Below are 23,908 nucleotides of genomic sequence, written 5' to 3' on the forward strand. Positions count from 1 at the left end.
CAGGATCAGTCAGGCAGTCGGGTCCACGGGCCCCTACCCGTGGTGGTGGCAGTTACACCCTGAATCGTGTGTGAGTTGTAATTACCCGTATCTCACAGGGTCCCTTCTGGTTTGTCTGCGGTTTGTCCCAACGGTTCCTGCGCATTGACTGCGACCAGAGTTCGCACGATCCGTGCGCTGGCACCGTTTGGAAGGCCATTTGCGGTCTGACCACCAGTGCTCCTGTGACAGTGGTGGCAGCGGTGGGATCTGTGTTGTGCTGAAAAGTATCTAAGATAGCGCTAGCGCTATCAAGAAACTAACTAATTCGTTGGTGTAGCTGGAAGGCAGTATATTTTTTATATATACAGAGAGACTGTGTAGCCAGTACCCCTCCCAAAAAAGTTTTATTTTATTTGGCGTGGAAATGTCCGGGAACTACAAGAAAATGTGCCTGGCGGACCTGCAAAATCTTTGCCAAGAGAGAGGCATTGAGGTCGGCCGCAAGAAACAACAGGACCTGGTAGCGGAATTGTTTCAATGGGATACCCAGCAACTGCGGGAGCTGGATGTGTCTGCTGAGGTAGACGCTGACCTATCTGACTCAAGGCCAGGGGAACCAGAGGCTGAAGATCCTAGGCGTACAGAGGTTGAGCATCCTGCGGGCCCTGTTGCAACAGATACGCCAGAGACTGTCAGTATGGACCCCAATCCCAGAGTTTCTGACAGTACTCGCCCGGAACTGGCCAGTGCTGGACTGTCCATGGGTGCTGACCCGGTAATGCAGCAGGCATTGCGAAAGCTGATGGAGACTTACCTGGACAAGTACATGCAGTACATGCAAGCGCAGTTGGAGCGCCAATCCGCAGAACGCCACGCGGAGAGGGATGCCGCTGAGCGAGAACGGGAGCGCCAACGACAGCATGAGCTAAACATGGCAAAAGTGCAACAGGCCAGCCGGAGTTCTTCGCCCAGCCTCCCTGCGGAAGGAGCTGCACCACCCGTAAGTGCAAAATTTAAATTCGCTAATATTGAGAGAGACACAGACATTGACTTGTTTTTGCGGTCCTTTGAAAAAGCCTGCCGTCAGTATCGTCTGTCCCAAGACCAGTGGGCCAGACATCTGACACCTTTGCTGCGCTACAAAGCGCTTGATGCTTTCGCAGAATTGCCTGCGGAGAAAGATAATGATTATGCCGCTATAAAAGACGCTATCATTACTAAGTACCAGCTGACGCCAGAAGCCTATCGCAAAAAGTTCAGGGGCTGGCAGAAAAAGTCTTCTGATTCGTACCGAGATGTGGTCAGCAGCTTGCTCACCACACTCCGCCAGTGGACTCTAGGCCTCACCAAAGGGTCTTATGGTGTCCTGGAGGACTTGATAGTCCTCGAACAATTTCTGAACATTTGCCCTGCTGATGTACGGCAGTTTGTGTTGGAGCGCAAGCCTGCGTCAGCAACTGTCGCTGCAGACCTCGCGGAGACCTTTGCAACTACCCGGGTGTCTGATGCACGCAGAACTGCACCATCCAGCTGGAGGGGAGGTCAGTCCAATACCTCGGCAGACTCTCCTGCCCCTGTGAGCCATCAGCCACAGAGGCCACTCAGCGCAGCTGCTGCACCCAGGCCTGCAGCCCCTGGAGAGGTCACCTGTCACTACTGCCGCCAGCCCGGACACATGAAATTCGACTGTCCGGAGTGGAGACAGACACCACCAGCACCTGCAGCTACTGTATCTCACCCACAGCAGAGGCAACCAGCCAGCGAACCACAGCCTGGATCATCAGATTTTGTCCTGTTTGCCCGCGGAAAGGAATTCCGCGACCGAACCGACCAGCAGCAACTTGCTAGAGTGAACGACAAAGTTGTCACCGGATTCCGGGACACCGGAGCTGACATCACGTTAGTTCACTCACACCTTGTGCCAAAGGAGAGCATCAGCTCCAGCCGATCCCTTGCCCTTACTGGAGTAGAGGGCACCCTTTTTCACATAGCCCACGCGAGAGTGAAGCTGGATTGGGGAGGAGGGGTCCAAGAAAGGGTTGTTGGGGTTATGAAGGATCTCCCAGTCCCTGTGTTGCTAGGGACTGATTTGGGCAAGCTTGTGTCCTACTATGAACCTGCCCCGACCGCCTTGTCGCTCACGGAAGGAGACGGACTCTCCACCCACCACCAGGTACTTTATACACTTGGGGGAGTACCAGGGGGAGGTGGGTTGAATGTGCCCAGTTCAAGGGTACCCGGTTCAATAGTGCCTGCTTCAAAAGCACCTGAGTTTGATGTACAGACGGTCTGCTGTGATGATGATGTAACTGTACCTGAGTTTACTGTACAACCTGTCTGTAATGAACAAATGTCTATACCTGTCAATGCCAGTAATGCATGCAACGATGATTTGAGTAATGCCCGTCTGTGCCATTCTGAAGGTGTACCTGTGCTAGCAGTACCGCGCAGCTGTACTGCTCAGAACCCGAGCTCAGAACAGGTGGAGGGGGTTCCAGCCTCCTCCCCCTCCTCTGACCGCAGGGATGAGACCTTTCAGCCGCTGGCCTCGTGTGACATGAGCCAGTTGGCTGAAACTGACAGCGCCGTATTCTCAGCCGCACTACAAAGTGACCCAAGCCTGGAGGTGCTCAGGCAGCAAGCCGCTGAGCCCCTCGCAGACGGGGCCGCTTTTAAGGTGTACTGGGAAGGTGGGAGACTGTACAGTGAGTCTGTACAGCCCCCTACAGGTAGATCACACGCGAATATCAAATGGCTTGTGGTCCCGAGTGCGTTCAGGGGACATGTGCTGAAATCCGCACATGGTAATCCCCTGACAGGGCACTCAGGTGTCCGCAAGACACTTGCCGGTATTCGGAAACAGTTTTATTGGCCCCGGATGAACAGGGATGTAGCGAACTACTGCAAAGCATGTGCCATCTGTCAGGAGCTGGGAAGGTCCAGGGATTCCCGCGGGGTTCTCTTAGGTCCACAGCCACTTAGCAGGGGAACCCTGCGTGGGCTGGCTGTTGACTTAACCAACCCACTGCCCGTTGTCAGCAGTCCCGGCAGACACCACGTCCAACTGCAGTGGCGCAAACGCCCTGTCCAGAACGGTCCATGTCGGGGCAACTCTGAGGGTAGCAGACCGCGACCGGTCCAGGGGAACCGAGCCACAGGCTCCAATGGGTTTTCCCGCCGCATCGGCAACCCGAGATCCGTCAGCCAGGTTGGCCGACACGCAGCGGGCAGCCGACACCGGAACGCTAATGGGCTGTCCCGGTGTCAGGGGGAACTAGACCCAACAGCGCCAATGGCTGCTACGGCGGATGTCTTGCTAACAACCCCCTACACAGCGTCAGGAAGGGGAGGTGTCACGGAACAGCCATGAGAAACGAGAACGCAATCAGTTTATTGCGTCGATTGCCCTTGATTGTAGTCGGGCCAGCAATTAGAGACTGACATTCCTGTTTTTTAAATAGGCAGTTTTTTTCCCCTGTTAGCAGCTGGCAGGAAGACTGGCCCTGTGACTTGCTGATTAAGCCAGAGGGGTAACATTTAGATGTTAATTAGCCAGCAAAGAGCTCACTCTGCCCTTTTGGGAAATGACAGGATGAGCTCACAGCAGGGGGCTATTCAAAAATCTGCTCTGCCCAGATCGGCCGGAGCCATATAAGACACAATAAGAAAACATGGAGTTTAGGATTTTGAGCATGTTTAAGCAATACCGTTCAGGTGAGAAATGTGAAAGTTATATCATTCTGCTGGTCCGGATCTTGTGAGTATTTTGATATTAAATTTGGGCCACTGGCATAACCAGAACTCTGGGAATTCCACCGTTTTTTAACCGGGCATGCAAACATGCCCAAGTTTGATATCATATTAATCAGTAGGTTCTGGGGATCGAGAATATGTAATTATTATTTGTGTGCTGGCCACGTAGGTCTGTCTAGAGAAGTGTCAGGGTTATGAGGTTGCTGAAGCCCCTGCCCCAGATGTGATTACCATAGTCCGGCCCGAGGGCCGACTCTGGGAGCCCGCCTTTGAACTCAGCTCCATTAAAAGTGAATGAGCTGCACGGGCATTTGATTCCTCCATTTTAACATCTTCAGGAACACACGGCCACTGTGAGGAACAAGTGGTGGCCATCTTGCCGGAGCTGAAACAAAGGACATCCTCCATTTTGTTTGGATTTTAAACCTTGCTGAACTTTGAATCTATCTCTAGAACAAAGAACTTTAAGAACTTGAAACCGTTTGCTTGGACTTGATGATTTTCCCACAAAAGGACATATTTCCACAAACCCTAAGTATTTTCTCCCTTTTTATTTCATACTGGCTTTTACTGTTTTAATAATTGTTGATTTTAATAATTGTCTGTATGTATTAATTATTTATATTGCTGTGAATAAAAGACTTCCTCCAAGTCATTCACTGTTCCGCTACCCTGCTTTTCAGCCGTACACAGGAACTGATCCCAAGTCTCTGGAGAGACGCTACTATTGGTTGTTTTTGGCTAGACAGAATACAGTGTGTACGCCCGCCCGACCCGACGTACGCTTGGGGAGCATGCCGGGACCTAGTACGCGGCGGGAGGCGGGCAATAGGCTGCGCAGTCGCGCTAGCGACAAAGCGTACTGCGCAGCCGCGGAGCAAGGCGGCGGCCATATTAGAGGTGGCATCCATGCGACCCGTTCGGTGGGGTCGGGCCGAGCCGTAGGGGAACAATAAGACGTGCATTCATGGCGGAACAGAGCGGAGGACGGGCAGGACGTCCTCCGTGGATTCTGCAAAAAAAAAGGTATAGTGTGATTTTATTAATTTTGGCCTCGGAAGTCCTTTAAGTATAAAGTGGATTACTGTATGTAGCATTGATGTTATATGATTTTTAACCAAAGTGGCGACACCCTTTTAAACTGATCCTATCCTTCAGGTCTCTTTCACACGGGGACGTTTTCATTGCCTTGCCCTTTTTTTACCGCAGGGTGACGTTAGGGCAATGAAAGTCTATGGTGCCTTTCACACTGGATGCAATGCGGCAAAAGTATTGCATCTGACGCGAAAGCATCAGCGTGTTGCCGTTCGACATGAATGGCAATGTGCGGCAAGGCGGAAGACATGTAAGTTTAGCGCGACGCAGAGATTTTAAAAAGTTTGACATTCGCGTTGTGGTGCGGTGCGCATGTGTGGAAGCGTATTTTTTCAATACACTGTGCAATGCATATTTTTGCCACAGGTAGTGAGGGCTAGAGAGCCTCTTTTAGCATATCTGAATCCCATTAGCGCAGGTACCTGGGCTTGTTTTGGCAATGCTATGGAATGTGATCATCTAATCGCACCGCATCAAAAACCTCAGTTCGCTGTGTGAAACCGGCCTCAAAATTCAGTGTAATTTGTCTTCTTAAAACAGAAGGTATTTGCGATAATTCAGCTTTAAGTGAGCTACTGTGGTTTCCCACAATGCATCACTACTTAATATGCAAATTATCTCTTTATGCCCCTGAACCCAGGCTTACATCCATAACTGCTGGTGTGCATACAGCTAATACATTTTACAAAGCCACCTCAATCCAACATGCAGACAGCCTGTTTCAGACCTTTGGTCCTCATCAGTGCATGGCAGGGATTGATATGGCATAGGGCTTGGACCAGTACAACAGAAAACCGAAGGAGCTCGTGGTGACACTGAGCGTTGCTTTTTAATAGTATTAGGCTTTCTGGCCTCTTTTAGTCTCTTATACTTTCCTAGTGGTTCTGGGTCACCCTGAGCTGCTTGGATATTCTGTTAGGGCTCTTTCACACTACAGGCAGCAGTAAAAGGCTAAAACGCTGCGTTTTGGCTGCTGGCGTTTTTAAGGCGTTTTAACGCCACTACATAGTATCAATTGGAATTAGAAACGCCGCGGTCAGCCCTAAAAAAGCTCCTGGGAGCTTCACAACGCAATGCTATAAAACGCAGCGTTAAGTGTGAAAGGTAAAATGAAAGTCTATGGACTTTCATTTTACCTAGGAAAACGCCAACTTCGGCCGTGACATTAAAACGCCGAAAAAGCCCTCTGGTGTGAAAGGGCCCTTATCCTTATTTCAGAGAAATAGTCAGTCCTGTGCCAGCAAAGAAGTCAAGCCGCTTTTCTCATTGGAGTAATTACAATTTTGGGTAATTGTACTTGCTGTCATTTTATAAAGATGGAATATCCAAATATCTGTCTCTCAGAGGTAGCGGCAAATTACACAGGGATGTTCTGCAGACTTTGCATGCAACACAAACTGATCTGATCACACAGAAAGGACAAATCTTATGTACACAGTCTGTTTGCTGGATACGGTGATCCAGGTAGTTTAATGGAAAGTAAATTAGCAATTTAGCAGGTCCTGGATGTGCGATTGAGTGAGGATAGCAAAGAAAGCATAGGGCACAGGTACAGGAAGTGTTACAATCAGTAATGCTCCATATTACCTTACCAGGTGTGCATAAATTGCATCTATAACTGCCTCAGCCTCACTGCCGCATTTTACTCCACTGCCTGGCTTGAATAAAAGTTAATTGGCTGGTATGGAGCAATGCAAGATGATGGATGAATGTAATTTTACTGCAAACTGCATTCCGCACAACATTCTGTCTGCAACAATTAGGCTCGAACGTCGGAGCTGTTGGGATTCTGATTCCTGTAATGATGTAACGTTCTGTTTGTGGCTTTCCTCTGTCCTCAGTAACCTTTACTACTGCTGAAAGACCGTACGACTCGCTACTGTGCTACTTCTCAACAAACTTTATTAAAGCCATAGTGCAGGCTCAGTTTTGCGTTTATTCATTTTTTATTACGTGGTGATCTGGGTTTGCAGTGCTGACTTTCTGTACAGATGTCAGATGCTGCTAGAATGGACTGAAAAGCAGTTTTTTTTCTGTTTACACTCCTCCCCCTATCCCATCATCAGCCACAGCAGGTAGTCAGGGTGGAGCTGAGTGGAGACAGCTGCCAGCCTCCACAGTACGGCATTTAAAACACATCATTTGACAAAATAACAAAGTTTAATTTAGGTAATACCGTACATAGTTTTCTTGCAAACTTTTAAAATGTTAAGTTTCTTCTTCAGGCATGATACAGAACTGGATCAGGACCGTACCATCTGTGAACACAGAGCTGACCCCACCCACGGAAGGTCGTAGAGGGGGAGGGGTCAGGCCAAAGTGAGCGATGGGATCAGGAGAGAGGGTGCTGCTGTGCACTCTATATTGAACCATAAAGACAACAAAGCAACATGGGGCTTGATTCACTAACCGGCGCCAAGCCTGTTAGTGTGCCCTAAGTGTTAGTGTGCGCAAACCACGGCGTTAGGTGGTTTGCGCCCACACATCTGATACAGCCCCGCTCACTGCGTGCGCAGCGCGGATAATAGTGCACAATGCTACCCCTTAAAAGTCGCACCCGGTGCGACGAAAATGGCGCATTGGGTGCCTGTTAAGCAGCGCTGTGATGTGCCGCTTCGGGGGCACCCGATGCGCCATTTTCATCGCACCGGGTGCGACTTTTAAGGGGCAACGGGTGCAACGTTATCGTCGCACCGCGCACTAATATAGGCGCAAAGGAGGTTTGCGCGCACTAGCGGCCAAAAAGGGCTTTTCACACTGGTGTTAACACTTAGCACCGGTTAGTGAATCAAGCCCTTGGTGTGAACCCAATGTGTAACTCTATATTGATAAAGAACGTGCCCAGCTAAAAGTTGGATCTCAGCTGATTCAATGGGGTGGTTGTCTGGTTGAAACTAGATGGCTTGAATAACAGTTTAGCTTCAGTACAACAGCTGTGAAAGGGAGAAGAGATGTTTAGCTGCTCTGTCTGTGCCACCTCCAGCATCTCCAGAGGTGAGCAGCCGAGCATGGGGTAGCCTAGCCAGTTAGGTTTATACTCCATAAACAATTTCACATGGAGGTAAGTATAAGTATTTTTTTAGGGGTTAAGGGCCTAGATTGCTCTGCGATAGAGATGGCTTTTTAGAAAAGCTCAGAGCACCACTCCTATCACCAGTGCCGGATTTACCATAAGGCACAATAGGCACGTGCCTACAGGCGCGTGATGATGGAAAGGCGGCTCACTTTCCTCCCGTAATGCCTCCTTCCATCCCTATGCAGAGTTCTGAGCAGAGCGTTAATGAGAGGTTACTCACCCAGCTCTGGGCATTCCACTTATGAGATCTCCCTTCAGTCGGGTGCATTCCTAGCTACTTAATACTGAGGGTACCTCTGGCTACCCAATGCTAAGCAACACCTGTAGCTATCTATGACGGACAAGTGAAGTAAGGGAGAAGTGACAGCTTGGCCAGCCAGCATACTTACGGAGTGGTTTGGTGGGGGTTTGTATGTTCATGGAGGAAGAAGTCTAAGGAGCCAAGGACATCTGTGCCTATAGGCTCCTGTGATGTAAATCAGGGACTGCCTATCACTACTATCTCAACAGCTGTGAGCAAAGTAAAGCAGCTTTTACAATGAAACTTGCCTAACTAGGGAGTGGTGACCTAAGTAGAGCCGGATCATGCACAAGGAAAACCTAGGCAGCTGCCTAAGGCCTGGAGAGAGTTTAGGGACCTGGTGGATGCTGGCCCCCACCAAATCTGACTTAAAAAGGCAGTTGACATCTCTCTAAAGATGACAAACCATCACTAGACATTTAATCAATGCTGCAAAAATTTTAATAGCTAGGAAATGGAAACAGTCTGAGCCTCCTTCTATACAGGAATGGTTTTGGGAAATCGATTGGATTGAGAAAATCAAAGATTTAACTGCTATTATGCATGAGAAACAGGAGCAGTATTGGAGGACTTGGCTAGGATGGTTTGAGTTTAAAGAATCCCCCAGGTACGCCTCTCTCACATCCAGTTAGGACCTTGCTCCCATAAAGATGTAATGATCTAATTTCCTGGAATTACTCCATTACTGAAATGGAATTCTCCCCTAGGCGTTGAACCAAACTTATCTTTTAGTGGGCACCTAGGTGTAGCTGTATTCACCCTCCTCATTGTCTTTTCTTTTCTTTTCTCCTCTCTTTCTAGTCTCATCTAATCTTTTACTTCTCTTCCTTCCTCCTCACCATGGTTGCTCCTTACTCTGGCTATATTTAGCCCAAATGCTTTATAATATCTTAGGCCCAGTGCACACCAAAAACCTCTAGCAGATCTGCAAAACGCTAGAGATTTTTGAAGCAGATTTGAGAGTGATTCTATGCTTGTTTAGAGAGGTTTTCTAAACACGGCCAGCGTTTTTTGGAGCGTTTTTGTGTAGCAGATTACAAATATTGTTACTGTAAAGTTGTTACTGAACAGCTTCTGTAACAAAAACGCCTGGAAAACCTCTCTGATCGAATGTTTTTCAGAGCGGTTTTCCACTTTCCTATACTTTAACATTGAGGCAGAAACGCCTCAGAAATCTACAAAATGTTGCAGCCCCTGAGTTTGCGTTTGTGGTAAAAAAAAAAACGACCCGCTCTGGTGTGCACCGACCCATTCACTTTCTTTAGCCAAGCAGTTTCCCCCCTGCAAGCGGTTTAAAAAATGCTGCAGAACCGCTCTGGTGTGCACCAGCCCTTAGAATATTCACTCAGAGGTTTAACCTGCTAGATTCTTAAGACTGGGTTTTGATTATTTTACCATGGAATCCTGGGTGTATGTTCCCTTTGGGCCCTAGGAATCCTGATACAGGATTTGGTTTCTTCATGATGTATAAAACTAAATTGTAGGTAACTCTGGCCTAAACTGTAATAGACGGGACGTTATTTCGATGTTCTGTTACCGGTTTTTGGCGGCGCTGGTTTGCCACCAGGAATTCTACCTTGTTGTACCAATGCTTTTATACTTACTTGGTGTATGTAATGTCTATACCTTTTTAAAGGCAGGTGACCATCAGCGGTGGACAAAAAAATGCTATCTTGCCTAGGGCCCCATTTAATTTGAATCCTTTTCTGGAGCTGAGTAACTCCAGAGCAATCACAGGTACAGTATAACTGTGTTTCTTACAACACTTGAAGTATATAGAGATGATTTCTTAAAGAGGAACTTCAGCCTAAATAAACGTACTGTCATTAAGTTACATTAGTTATGTTAATTAAAATAGATAGGTAATATAATCTCTTACCCACCCTGTTTCAAAAGAACAGGCAAATGTTTGGTTTCATGAGGGCAGCCATCTCTTTTGGTTGAAAGGAGGTGACAGGGAGCATGAGATACAGTTCCAACTGTCCTGTGTGCTGATCACCCCTCCCAGTTGCTAGGCAATGTGAATAACAATATAGGAAATCCCATCATGCATTGCACAGCATCAGGGAAAAAAAGCCTGGGCAGTTTTCTTTGATGGGTGTAGCTTAGAACTGCCTGTTCAGTAAGCCAGCACTAATTCAGTAGGAGACCTTTGGCAAGTCTCCCCTACACTGCTACTGCCAATAGAGCGCGCCCTAGTGGCTGCTGCTCTGCTCTGCCGCTTTGAGTCCGCAAGGAGAAAAGCGCAATATAAATGTTATTTGTCTTGTCTTTGTCTAGCTTAGCTAAAAATGCACCTAAAAATGATGCTTTGGTAAGAAAAACAAAGTTCTGATGCTGTGAAACTGTTAAAGAAACACCAAGCCTTTTCAGTTCTGCTGAGTAGATTTTTAGTCCGGAGGTTCACTTTAAGGATTTTTTTTTCTTTGAGAAAGTGGAAATACACTTTAAATTATTTAATCTCAGAGTGGCAAAACTTTTATAAAAGGAACAAGCACACGGACAGGGAGTTTGGAATATGAACCTCTCAAGACAGGTACTTCGGTTCATGATATGTTCCTTAATTTCCCATGTGACCGGTGCTCTTTAATGTTACTTCAGATATAGCTGCACTCAGCAGCAGACATGCAATAAATAGACCTTTCACAGTAGCCTCAGACCAAAATTAATGCACATATTATATGAGACATTTTCCCAGTGAAGCTAATTAAAAGAAGATCATCGTTTGATGCAATGTTAATGGAACAATTTTTAGTGGTCCTCAGTATATTTTCTGAAAAGGGTCACTCTGTTCTTTTGGTACCTCATCAGCTATTGCTGATTACGGTGGCAGTGAGAGAATTAGAATCTGCTTTAATAAAAATGAAAACATAGCATTAGCATACACACGTCGTCAGATGCATTCAGTTACAGCAGACCAAACATTCAGCAGGACTGAGCTCTTGGCCTGACTCACAGAGAGGAATCCATAGCATTGTCTTGTGTTGCATGCTGGGAAGACAAGTTATATGCTAAAGGCCCAATACCCAAACTATTAGGCACCTTTTACACTTAAGCTGGCTATACACTGGCCGGATTTGCCGCCGTTTCGACAGCAGATTCGATCACTGGGATCGAATCTGCTGCCAATCGTTCGCGCTACACGCCGAATTTTGATCCATTTCGTCCGATCCCGTTGATCGCTCCGTGCGGAAAATTACTGTCGATCGCCCGCGGGTAGGGAGCGCGTCGCTAGCGCCCGACGACCGACGCAATAGAGAGGCAATACATTACCTGCTCCGCCGGCGCGACAGCCCCCGCTGTCACCGCTGCTTCTTCTCCGCTCTGGTCTCCGGCATGCTTCAGTTCCTCCTGCCCGGCAGGAAGTTTAAACAGTAGAGGGCGCATTGGAAGAAGATTTCAGTTAAAACGCGTTAAGTGTAAAAGGTGCTATAGGAAAACATGGGCATTACTTTGAAAATTAGTTTTCTTTCAGTTATAACTGAGAGCAACTGATTAAGTGTAAAAGGGCCCTTACAGTATAGACTTTCCAGACTTGTACTTAGGCTTTGTAGGAGCTGTGCTGGTTTTCAGTCAATCGTATATAAAAAAAAAAAAGGACAACGGGCCGATTTGGGAGCTGGAAATAGCCTATAGTAGAATAACGGTACATTTACTAATATTTTACTATTTTCAATAAAAAAAACTGCCTAAGCCTAACCACCCTCCCTGACACCTAACTTTAACGCCCCCCGTGCACAAACCCCCTTTCTAAAGCCTAACCTTGACTGCATACTCGTGAAAACCTCTTCTTGATGTCTAACCGTAACCGTATCTGCCACTGCCGCAGACACCCATAGAAATATTGCCCACTATCTGTAGCTGCAGTTTGCATAATATGTTTACTAAGTTATTGCCTGTTAACAGTTTAATTTTTTTTTTTTGTGTAAAAAACCCCTTTGTTTTGCAAAAAATATTTACTGCAGAGTGCGTGCATTTTACATCATGGATTTTGTAATGACAGTAGTCTCTGCATATCTTGAGGCACCCTCTATAATAACACTAAAGGGTCCCATACACTGAGCTGATTAGCGGGCGATCGATCGAAATCGATCAATCGCAAATCGATTGACCAGCTGATCGATTTGTGGCCGATTTCGATAGATTTAAATCGATCTGACATGTTGGAAAATCTAGGTCGATCTGTTGATATTGCTTATCATTTTGCATTGGACCTAATGGAAATCTGATGGCAAAAAAAATGCCATCAGATCGATTTTCAATAGATTTAATACTGAAATCTATTGGAAATCTGTTCCTAGTAAAAAATGTTCCTAATCACATCAGATAGATCAGAAATCTGTCTGATGATCTATCTGCTGCTAATCTAACAATTGTATGGCCACCTTAAGATAAACAGACAAATCTTGTGTACTATGTTTCTGAAAGATGGAAGGGTGGGTCAGGCTAGTCCTAAATGACTCAGTGTGTGCAGCTTGTGTAATCTTATCTCAAATTCATAGCTTATAAATCAGCCTTTTTTCAAGCACCTAAGGATTCTCTGGAGCTCAACCTGTTGTTTACAAATGGTTAATATTAAATACAGAATTAATTTCATATTTACAAAATATAAAAATGAAATGAATCCTAATTTTAGTATTGAACATAGTAAACACTCCCCTCCAGCCCAAATCAGAATACTGTATATTCCCATTTCCTGATGAGCCAAAACTTCTCCTAATAAGCATATTTACACTGACCCAGGCATTATGAAATGAAGCCAATCAAAGCTTCCAAGCTGCCAGCTAATTAATTAGCAGCGGCTGGCTTTGATTGGCTGAACTTCTGTATATTCCTGGATCAGTGTAAATTTGCATTTAGAAAAAAAAATGTTTTACTCATCACAAATTACCTTTATAACCAATTTACAGTACTGTATAACTGCCCAAAAACGCTGATAAAGTGCAATTCACAAACGAACACTGAATAAAGAAAAATCCAGGATAACCATGGTAGAAGGTAAATGATTAAATTCTGCGTTGCCGACTCTCCTTAACAAGGCAAATGAACATTGAAGCTGGTGGGGCAGAGAGAAGGCAACATATGATGATACATAGAGGTGATATTTACATTTTGGGTCATACAAATAGATCCTCGATGTAAGTTTTGAATGTTTATTTTTGATACAGCTATTGTTTACCTTGACACAGAGGCGCTTAGCCAGGACATTGACCCGACTGTGTACCCTCCAAACTATTGCCTGATGAAGGATAGTGACCCGTGAAACGCATTGCAAATCTTGGAGCTTTTAATAAAAGTTACTTTATATGTGAGTAACGTCCCATTGTCTGTTTTTTTCTACGAGGGAGGTGAGTCCACCAACTTCCTCCTTTTAAACGGTTTTTAATCGCTTTTACACTTGTTGGCGCCTCTGTTATACTGTTTTACAATTCTACTAGTCCTGGTGGAGGGGTGTATCCCCTTTTTCCTATCTACAGAGAGCAACTTCTTATACCTGAGTAGGGTCAGGTCATAATTCTCCCCACCTGCCTTTCCAGTGGTTGCCTTCGTGGCAACCTACACTTGTGACTATAACCATTGCTTCATTACATACTTTATCATCTGCTACTAAGGTACTACACTATATTGGGCTCTCGGTCTTACTTTGTATTTTTCAAGCTAGAAAAACATATTGGCTTTTTGGGTAACATTCTCATATTTTGCTTCCACAGTTTTAAAATAGCCTTTTTAACCAAAGCTGACTTCACAATATGCCAAAGGATTATATAACCGATTACTTTGAAATGTTCATGGTTACATATCAACTAATCTAAATACAACTGAATAAAGGTTGGAGAACATGGTGACTACATAGGTTTGAATTTTCTTACCAGATAGCCCCACACTTTAACTTGTTCAGTGCATTGTTTTTCCATTCCTTAGATAAATGTGGTAGATTGTACAACCAAGTATCCAAAGAAGGTCCGCACACCAGTTTCACAGGAACTTTTTATTGCAACATCACCATTTACACACAATCGATTGTAAAACTGATATCGTTTCGGGGCCACACAGGGTCCCCTTTGTTGAGGCAGTTACAGTCATCGTACAAAGGGGACCTGATCAATTTTGTGTGTATATGGTGATGGAATAATAAGAAGTTCCTGTTAAAGTGGTGTGCGGACCTTCTTTGGATACTTTTATGGACTTTGGCTACTTGGTCCTCCACCCACCACCTCTGCTGGACTTTGGTGTGTGATTCTTGGGATTACTAGTTTGTACAACCAGACTTGTCCTAGTCTGAGTCCAAATGCGGTGCATGTCTTCTGTAGGCATGTTATATGGCAACCTTGATTTTAGTAGTTTTTCTAAGACAGTTGTATCCTCTCATTGCAAGCATCTGGGAAACTTTAGTAAAATTCCACCTTTGTTCATAAGCATTGAGGTGACATGTATGACTTGTACACAAGTCATTCTTTAACAGTATCAGGATTGTTGTTGCAAAGAAATGTAGACTCACCCAGAGTGCAGAGACCCCTGGTCTTTACCAGATCACTCCACAAGGCATGTTGGGCCAGTAACCCTAGTGTCTGACAGATTAATTGCTACCAAGGACTACCCCAGGATCACCTCAAATAACAAGCTAAGGTCAGCTGATAGGGAACAGACTTGCACAAGCGACAGGCCAATAATGAAATATCAGTTTAAAGTGAACCTAGCCAAAGTACTTTCGATTATTTACCAAAATATAGTCCTGATTACTGAGCCCCATGTAACAATTTACAAACAGGCTTGGTTAACACTAATACCCACTCTAGATGAGGAGGACTAGGAGGATGTTTGGATTAGGCCGTTCGAATATCTGACTGCTACAAGAGACAAACTGATACAATTTAAGATCATCCATAGAGCCTACTTAACTCTAAATAAATTAATTAAGTTTGACCAGTCTGGCTCCGGTCTCTGCTGGCGCTGTGGTGTTGCTCCGGCTGACTTCGACCACATACTCTGGTTGTGTCCTAGAATAGCAACTCTTTGGAATGAGATATGTAAAACTATTATGGCTGTCACAAAAACGCATGTTTGACATGAGCCAATATACTGTGTTTTGGGAAATGTGCTTACCCTAGCTCCAACAAGAGCTCCGAAAGCTTTAGTCGGCCTACTCTTCTCCTATTATAGAAAGGCTATCCTATTGCATTGGAAGCAATCTGACCCACCAACTATCCAATATTGGAAAAAAATGAATTAATAATTCCTTACACCTTTACAAAGCAGCATATACTGCTAGAGGGTGTGCATCAAAATTTAAGAAGGTGTGGGGCCCATGGATCTCCAATAAGGACACAACATAAATACCCCCAGTAGCAACAATGCTTATATCTTGGTAGCTAATCATATAGGATCACTATATTATACTCCTTGTATTGTTCTCGACTCAAATGCATTGCTCTATGGATGTAATATTACAGCTGTTTACCATACCACGAAACATTGAATAGTGCTTCGTAGAATATATACACTCCATGGTTTTGTGACGTGTTCTTTGTTTCCCTCTCCTCACCTGCGTGTGCTAGGTTCACACTACACCGGATTCACAACATTGCGCTTACAATGTATCCTGAGTAGATACCCTGTGCCCCGTCACAATGTCTGGAAAGATGTTCGCACTCACCACCATTGTGCATCATAGCCACCGCCACTCGAGTCCTCCGCACTGCTGACACCTCTGCTAGGCTCATGGACAGGTGATGGTAACCACTGGATAGATCAATGGGAATCCTACCAATCAACAATGAGGATTCTCATCGGCCTGCCTCTGAACCAATGAGAATCCTTCCTGGTGCTTGGGAGGATTCCTATTGGTCTTTTGCAATCCAATTATAGCCCTTTGCTTCAGCTGGGACTCCAATATCAGTGTTTGTCCCCGAGCCCAGCAGCAGTCAATGTGAGTCTAGGAACCAAATGGTGACCGAAGATACAGAAGACGGGTGAGTAGATGCAGAACGGAGGATAGTGTCCGCTCCCACAAGCTTGCACCGTGGGCATGCGCAGTGTCTGCGGGATGAAGAAAAACTGTGCTGGTCAGGATTTTGCATTCCACTCCCACTCTGTTTTAAGTGGCAAGTGTAAACAAATCCTATGCTTAATATAGGATCTATTTACACATTAGTCAAAGGACAGAACAGGGATTTTCTGATCAGAAATTTGCTTTCTGATCAGAAAATCGGAAAATGGAATCAGAAATCGAATTTCCACTGAAATCTGATTTACCGCAGCTCTGCATTCTTAGGCCAATCACAGCCCTTGGAAGTATTCAACCAGAGAATGCCAAATCTTTAAAACGGAAATCGGGCACATGGTCTTCCAACACACTGAATCGGAGCGATTTTGGGCCTAGTGTGCACAGACCCCAAGGCTCAGCCTTGGGATTAGAATGCAACTTGATGGCAGTTTTGACACAAAAGTATTTAGCTTGATGGTCGATTTCTTTTTGAATCTTCCAGATGCTTATGCAAGGAGGATACAGCTGTAAACTGTCTTGTAGGCACATAGTCTTATAACATAAACTGAAAGAGGGGAAAGGACAACAGCTTTATGACTATAAGTGCAGTAGGCACACTCTACTAACTGATGTAAGAGATGCTATTTAAGGCTTGTGATAGGACTTCTGTAACATGTCATAAACCAGGGAAAGCTGAATGTTAAAACAAGCACTAGTTCCACAGATATAGGCTGCTGAAATTCAGTGAGAGTAAACCAAATTTATCCCCCAAGCTTTCTTTTTGGCCAGTGGAGCCGCTCATCACATAAACGGACCAATCAGGAGGCAGTTGTGACATGGTCCTTTGCAGGTGAGTTGGTCTTTTACAGGAACATATGATCTGAATATTGATTCCGGTGCCTACATTTCTGGACCTAGTGATCGTTATTACATGAAGTTTGGCTAAAGTAACGATGGGTCTTGAGGCCTATTTTTAAAGAAAGGCAATCTGATTTTAGATCAAGTTTTTCCTCCAATTTTAAAAATGTTTGCCATTTTATGATGCCATATTTATAAAACAGTGATTATAATTTGGTCAATGGTGATCAGTGCCTGATTACCAGTACGGTTATTCCCCTAAATTGGTGTTCCGCATCTCCAGTCACTTGGCTAGAGTAATGCACTGCAAAGTTGTTACTTCTTGCTAGAAAAAGTAGCGGTACATGCCCCATAGACTTTCATTGCGGCTGCGTACTGCTACTCTTTAAAGTGACGATCTGCAGCAAACTGGCAAACAGCGCACTTGACTCACAAGATAACAAGTTAAACAATACTGTTCTTCACTGTAGCCAATGGCACTCACCACAGTGAAAATGCTGAATGCTGTCTGGTGATCTATAACATTTCAGTAACTACTTTTAAGGAGGCCATACACATTTAGATTGCCATACAATATGGGAAACAGATCAATCCTTCTCTGTTCTGAATTGATCAGAGGGGGATCAATTCCCCCCATACACGGCACACCGATTTTCAATAGATTTCAAGCTGGAACCTATTAAAAATCAGAAAGAAAGCAAGATCCACTTCACTGGTATAATAAAAGTCCGATCTTTATTGAAAAATGGCTATGCTGGACATGCAAATTAGCTCACGTGTATCGGAGCCTCACAATCGCTCCTTAGTCATAGCTGAATCTATTAAAAATCCATTGAACCGCAGCATTGCACTCTTCGATACAGTGTAACGGTATGAGCCGTCAATCTACTGCATCTCCCCCCAAAGTGTCTGATCGACTGAAAGTTACCATCCCGTCTAATCGTACTTTGGATTGATGTTTTGTGTGAATAGATTGAAGTTACGAAAGATATGGCTTATTGTGTCACAGATAACTAGCAGATTAAATCACAGTGATCAAATCTGACGGAAAAAATAATGCGTGTATGGCCAGCTTTAGAACATTTGAAAGCATTCTCAAGCATTCCCTGTGTGTAAACATGCTTATTTTCACTACAGAGAGCAGTACAGGCTTACTTATCTCTGGCTAATCAGCAAAGTAATCATTGCCGGCCAGCAGACACTCTGTGCTTTTGTCTTCATCTCCCCTCCTCCTCTTCTGCTGCAGTGACTCAGCTGTTGCCAGAGGGAAGTGTCTACTCAGCACCAGAGGGAGGGAGCAGAATCAAGCCACTGGCAGAGAGTGTCTCCTGTACGGCAATGATTACATCTGCAGATTAGCCAGAAATAAGCAAGCCTATACTGCTCTCTACAGTGTTAAAGTTTTTATAAACAGGGAATGCTTTCAAATGTTATTTTATGTACCTGAAAGTAGTTTTTAGATTTGGGAGTCTAATCCCACTTTAAAAAAAATGGTCAAACGCAGTACAGCCAAAACTGGCGATAAGACTGAAAAGTGGTGATCTTTTCAGTTGGTCACTACTTTAATAAATACTGCAATCTGCAGGAGTCACAACATTTTTATAAACATTAAAGGACAACCGAGGTGACATGTGACATGATGAGATAGACATATGTACAGTGCCTAGCACACAAATAACTAGGCTGTGTTCCTTTTTTTCTTTCTCTGCCTGAAAGAGTTAAACATCAGTTATGCAAGTGACCGTTTCGGACCGGGTCGGACTGGGTCAGTCTATAGCAGTGATGGCTAACCTTGGCACTCCAGCTGTGACAAAACTGCTAATCCCATCATGCCTCTGCCTCCTTGAGTTATGCTTAGAGCTTTCAGAGCACTGCAATTCCTTATAGGACTTGTAGTTCCACCACAGCTGGAGTGCCAAGGTTAGCCATCACTGGTCTATAGCATAACCCTCACTGATAAGTAATTACAGCCATAAAATATTTTTCAGTAAATGGCTTCCTGGAGCAGGAAAGAGATAAAAAGGGTCAATTATTCATAGATTTGAGCTCTAGCATACTTCAATGAAGGGGGCATTGAGCAGATACAATGAAACAGTAAAAACTTAAAAAAACTAGATTTAAATACAAAATAAAACTGTGGGATATCTAAAAAAAAAAGTCATTTTTAGGAGAAGGAGGATTGATACAATTGTTTTTCTCATCAGTTTATTTTTACCTCGGATGTCCTTTAACTGACTGCCATCTTTATAAACAGGCCCCATGTTTTTTCATCACATATTTGTATTCTATAGTATAGATTTGTTACAGGGTTGATTTACATGTGAAGGCCAAGGGAAGGAAGGTAATGTGTCAGTGGGAGAAGCAGAAAAAGAGAGACAGTTGGCAGACAGTGCCAGACCAGGGTGACAGAGTGTCATGCATGTGTGCAGCATGGAGACTGGCACTTACCCACGTCATACACATTTTTGTTAGCTTTGGATGAGGGTGGCATATCTGAGTATGGGGCATCTGTATGGACAGGTGAGGTCATTTCCACGTAGCTGTTCTCTGAGTGTTTGGAGGGCTGCACAGGGGGGTCTGTAATGGTGGCATAAGGGTTCTCACTGCTGCTCAGTGAGCAGGTGCTGGAGCTGCACCCTGACTCTTTCATACAATCTGTAAAAAGCAACAAACACAAGTCAAAAAGAAAATGGGGACAGACTGGAGCTTAGGAGGCAGTAGGAAATATGGTGGGGGGAGGGGAGCCCTGTGGGAAATAAGACGTACCAAGTGCTTAGTAAGGAGCAACAACATGGAGAGTGTTAGTGGGGGAGGGGGCTGGGTTTTATGGGGCCAACATTTTCAAAGCAACGCTACATACAAGTACAGCTTAGTGTTGTGGCAATGCTCTTATTTCCATCCTGCCTCCATCCGTACTATTGGCAATGGAAGTGAAACTGCCTGTCACAAGTATTTCTACTATGATCAGCTACGTAAATAAAACATACGACCAATCATATTCTTTTTTTGCTTCTACAGGCTCAGCCTCTTATATCTACCATGCTCAATGGAAACCTGAACTGAGAGGCGCATAGAAGCTACCATAGTTAAAGTGGAAGTCTAGAAAACTTTTTTATGTTTTATTTTGGGATTAAGGGTTAAACCCTGTAAAATTTACATGGGTCCTTGTGTCCTGGTTGTGGAGATTTCTACTCGCTTCCAGTGATAATGAGCATTAAGACAGAGAGTGATGTCAGAATGTTACAGTTGTGGATGAAGACTCTTAGAGGCGTGACTTCCTGTACCTAGGGACCTCCCTCTTCCTGTCTCTGATATAGGATGTCAGAGGAAATCTCCACAACAAACGTTTGGCAGAGGTTCTATCTAGCCCTTATTTGCAACGCAACACAGAACATGTTGGCTGGAGATATATTTTGCCCTTTCCCAAGAATGCCAGTTGCCCAGCTGTTAGGACGACTTTTGCTTCAGCTACTTTTCTCGCGACCTTAAACAAGCATGCAGGCAGTGTTGTCAATGACGAGGGCTAAGACAAGGTATCCACTGGCTTATTATGCAGCTGTAGTGGAGGGTGAGGACAATGAAGTGTGCCTCTTCACACAGGGAACATTGTGAACCTGTAAAAGGTACTCAGGAACCTGCACTGGCTCACATCACAAGGTGCACATTTGCACATGACTGATATTGTTTAAAGATCAATATTAGTAATGTAAACAGAACAGGTGACAGGAGTATGCTATTACTTTTTGCTGACTTTGAAATATTACTGCAAAGTTAGCTTATTCTGATGTGGTGCCACTCTAAGCAGTCATAAATACTAGTAAATGACATGAATTTATTGTTAAAGAAGTGAAGTCATCACTGCATTTTAAGCATGGTCGTGTGACAGGTCCCATTCACTAAGAACACAATGGCCACTATGGGGAGTGACAGGTAAAATGAAAGAAAACGTATAAACATGATATGGAGCTCAATGCAAAAATAATGGGAGGAGCTTGAAAAAAATAGCTTTTCTTCTTTTGTACCATATCAGAACTGCCCTGCATTGGTACTGCCCCCTGAAACAAGTCAGCGGGAGGAAGCATCATGTGATGGTTTAGCCTTCAGTCACTGTGAGGTTGTCAGTATGGCAGCCCCTGAGTGACATATTGCTGCTGGGAACCAATCAGTAATGCTATCTCCTCTTTACCTCTCATTAATTCCCAGACACCACCCCTACCACAGCCTCTGCTCTGCACACAACCACCTTATGTTCACCTCACACTCACATATACAGGATTTCTCATGTACTTCTCTCTGCCTCTGGAACTCCCTTTCAAAACACATTTGTCAATGTCCAACTCTTGAAAAAGGGATTATTCTGTACTTATGCTTGTCCCTTACTGCTTGTACTGCACTACTGATGATGAGGGCACTATACACTATATAAATTAATAAAAAAAATAATGCTTTCCATGGCTTCCTTTATCACTTTATCACTTCTTACTGCACTTTACTGTGGATTTATAAACAAAACAGTAGGAGCAGGGAAAAGTGTAGTGATAACACTGCACTTTACAATGGTAAATTGATGTTGTATTCATCATCCTATTTTTTATAATTCAACTCAGAGCTGAGCCTAGATATGTAGTCCCCAGACCCAGGCAAGGAGAAAAATAACGCAGGACAGGTGAGGAGAGAGAACATTTGTACAACAGTCTGTGCATATGAGAAAACTATTTTAACAATAGGCTTAGGGAGGGATCACACTTGTGTGTGCAGGAACCTGCACTCAATTCCCCTCACGTGTTTTACTGCACGATTGTGCATTTTTGGGTTTGTTTTACCACATGCTTTTTTAACAATAGCCATTGATCACAATGAGGAAATGCACGCGTTGTGCAGAAAAAAGTGTGGGGTGTTTTTTTGTTTGTTTGTTTGTTTTTTTACTCTATGCTGAATCACAGGTGCCTCCTGAAAATGCAGTGGCCCCATAGACAGAAATTACATAGGTTCTCGCACACTTTTTTGAACTACGTCAAAACACTCCAGATTGCCCCAAATGTGACCTAAATTATTTTAGTCTGGCCACATAGAAAGCAAAAGCATCTTTTTTCTGTGACTGGAGATACAACTTCATGGGAACCTGAAGTGAAAATAAACTGATCTTTCCAGGCGTCCTTGATTCTTATCTGGTTATAAGGGTTAATATACAAGTTTTTAAGACTAAACACCAGACTGAACTTCTCACTGAAATGACTGATGTTTATTCGGATGTCATACACAGAAATGAAGACCTCCTTTCCCTATCCTGCTATCAGAAGTGTTTGCACAACCACACAGAAGTTGTATGACCTCCAATTAGTTATCGAAAACATAGTTTCATAGTTAGTTTGGTTGAAAAAAAAGGGCACCTGTCCATCTAGTTCAACCAGGAGAAAAAAAATAATAATTAAAAAATACGTACATTTTCTTTCCTGCACCCTCACATATCCCAATTGACACAGCTTTTAGCCCTACATTATTTACCCTTAAAGTAAAAAGACAGGAACAAATACAAGTTCTAAGCAGTTTTGACACTTTTTGTACACGTGTATTTCATAATTGCCACTTCTCTACCCGAGGTGAATTGTGATGAGATAAACGTGTATATACAGTGCAGAACATATTAATAACCAGGCCTTTTCTTTTTATTTTGCTGTCTGAAATATTTAATTTTCAGGCATGCAAGTGACAGCTTCAGTCTTGTCTGTACCTTGTCGGGAATATAGTAAAACTCACTGATAAGCAAATTACAGCCATAAAAGTTTTCCTGACAGAATACAACTTCTTAGGGCGGGGGAAAGAAAAAGGTCAATAGTTCATGTATTTTAACTCTGGGACACTTAATAGACTGCCTTTGCGCAAAGACATCATTCAATCTACTTTGAAAATGTTTCAATATAAAATCAAACCATGGGATGTATAAAAACGTAATTATTAGGCATAGGAGGATAAATAAAATTGTTTATCTCATCAATTTATTTCCATCTGGGTTCACTTTAAGGGCCCACACACTACATCCGTTGTGTTGCAGAATAATTTTGCATGCCAACACACTGCCCATAAAAATGCAATGGGTCTGTTCACACTTCTTTGCTGCAACAGATTGTGTTATTCTAACTCGCTGCATGAAGGCTTTGGATTAAAGTCTATGTCCAATCTCCATTGCAGTTCACACTCATTACAATGCATATGGTGAAAAAGGAGACAAGCGTTATATTCCAAACATCTCACATACTTAGTGAAGTGAGCCCTTTGGGAACATTAGTTATTGATAAACTGACACATTTCCAATGGTAACGGTGGTATAGTAAATGAGCCTTATTTCATATCATGTGTTACTGCCATGGTAAATACTTGAAATGAGGTATTGCCCACACTACAAGTATGGCTGTGACTACAAACATGTTCTGATTAAGCTACTCCAAGCAGAAACCGCCCCATTTCCTTTACAACTGTCAATACCAGACTGGTGGAGTTGTGAATATGTACTTGTCTAATGAGTCAGGACAATGACAGACAGAAATGTCACAGAAGAGATGCGGTCTATACACTGCCAGTACATAAAGGCTGTTATTATGCTGCTATTCTGCAGGTTTCTAATGGAGGGGAGCTCTATAGAAAGTGTAAATAGCTGAACTCGAGTATATTGGGGGAAGGGGGGTGGGGGTAACGCTCACAGTGCCCCGCTTAGAGAGGCCAGAGACTGCTCTGTGTTAATGAGCTTGCAGCACAAATGAGGAGCGGGGGCATAAAGAGGCATGCACAGGATGAGAGATGAGCAGGAAAGCTGAGAGGCGAGGATGTGAGCCAGCCAAGAGTGACACACACAGGCAGCAGC

General features: G+C 44.1%; 1 protein-coding gene across 1 annotated transcript in view; it reads right to left on the bottom strand.

The window, feature by feature from the left end:
* MEGF11 (multiple EGF like domains 11) overlaps positions 1-23,908 on the bottom strand; it is a 714,010-nt gene that overhangs the window by 15,729 nt on the left and 674,373 nt on the right. Inside the window, exon 21 of the mRNA XM_068273562.1 lies at positions 19,498-19,755. Coding sequence (XP_068129663.1) covers positions 19,498-19,755 — 258 coding nt within the window. The remainder of the gene's footprint in view (positions 1-19,497; positions 19,756-23,908) is intronic.

This window comes from Hyperolius riggenbachi, chromosome 3 (genome assembly GCF_040937935.1).
Source record: "Hyperolius riggenbachi isolate aHypRig1 chromosome 3, aHypRig1.pri, whole genome shotgun sequence".
Classification (NCBI taxonomy): domain Eukaryota; kingdom Metazoa; phylum Chordata; class Amphibia; order Anura; family Hyperoliidae; genus Hyperolius; species Hyperolius riggenbachi.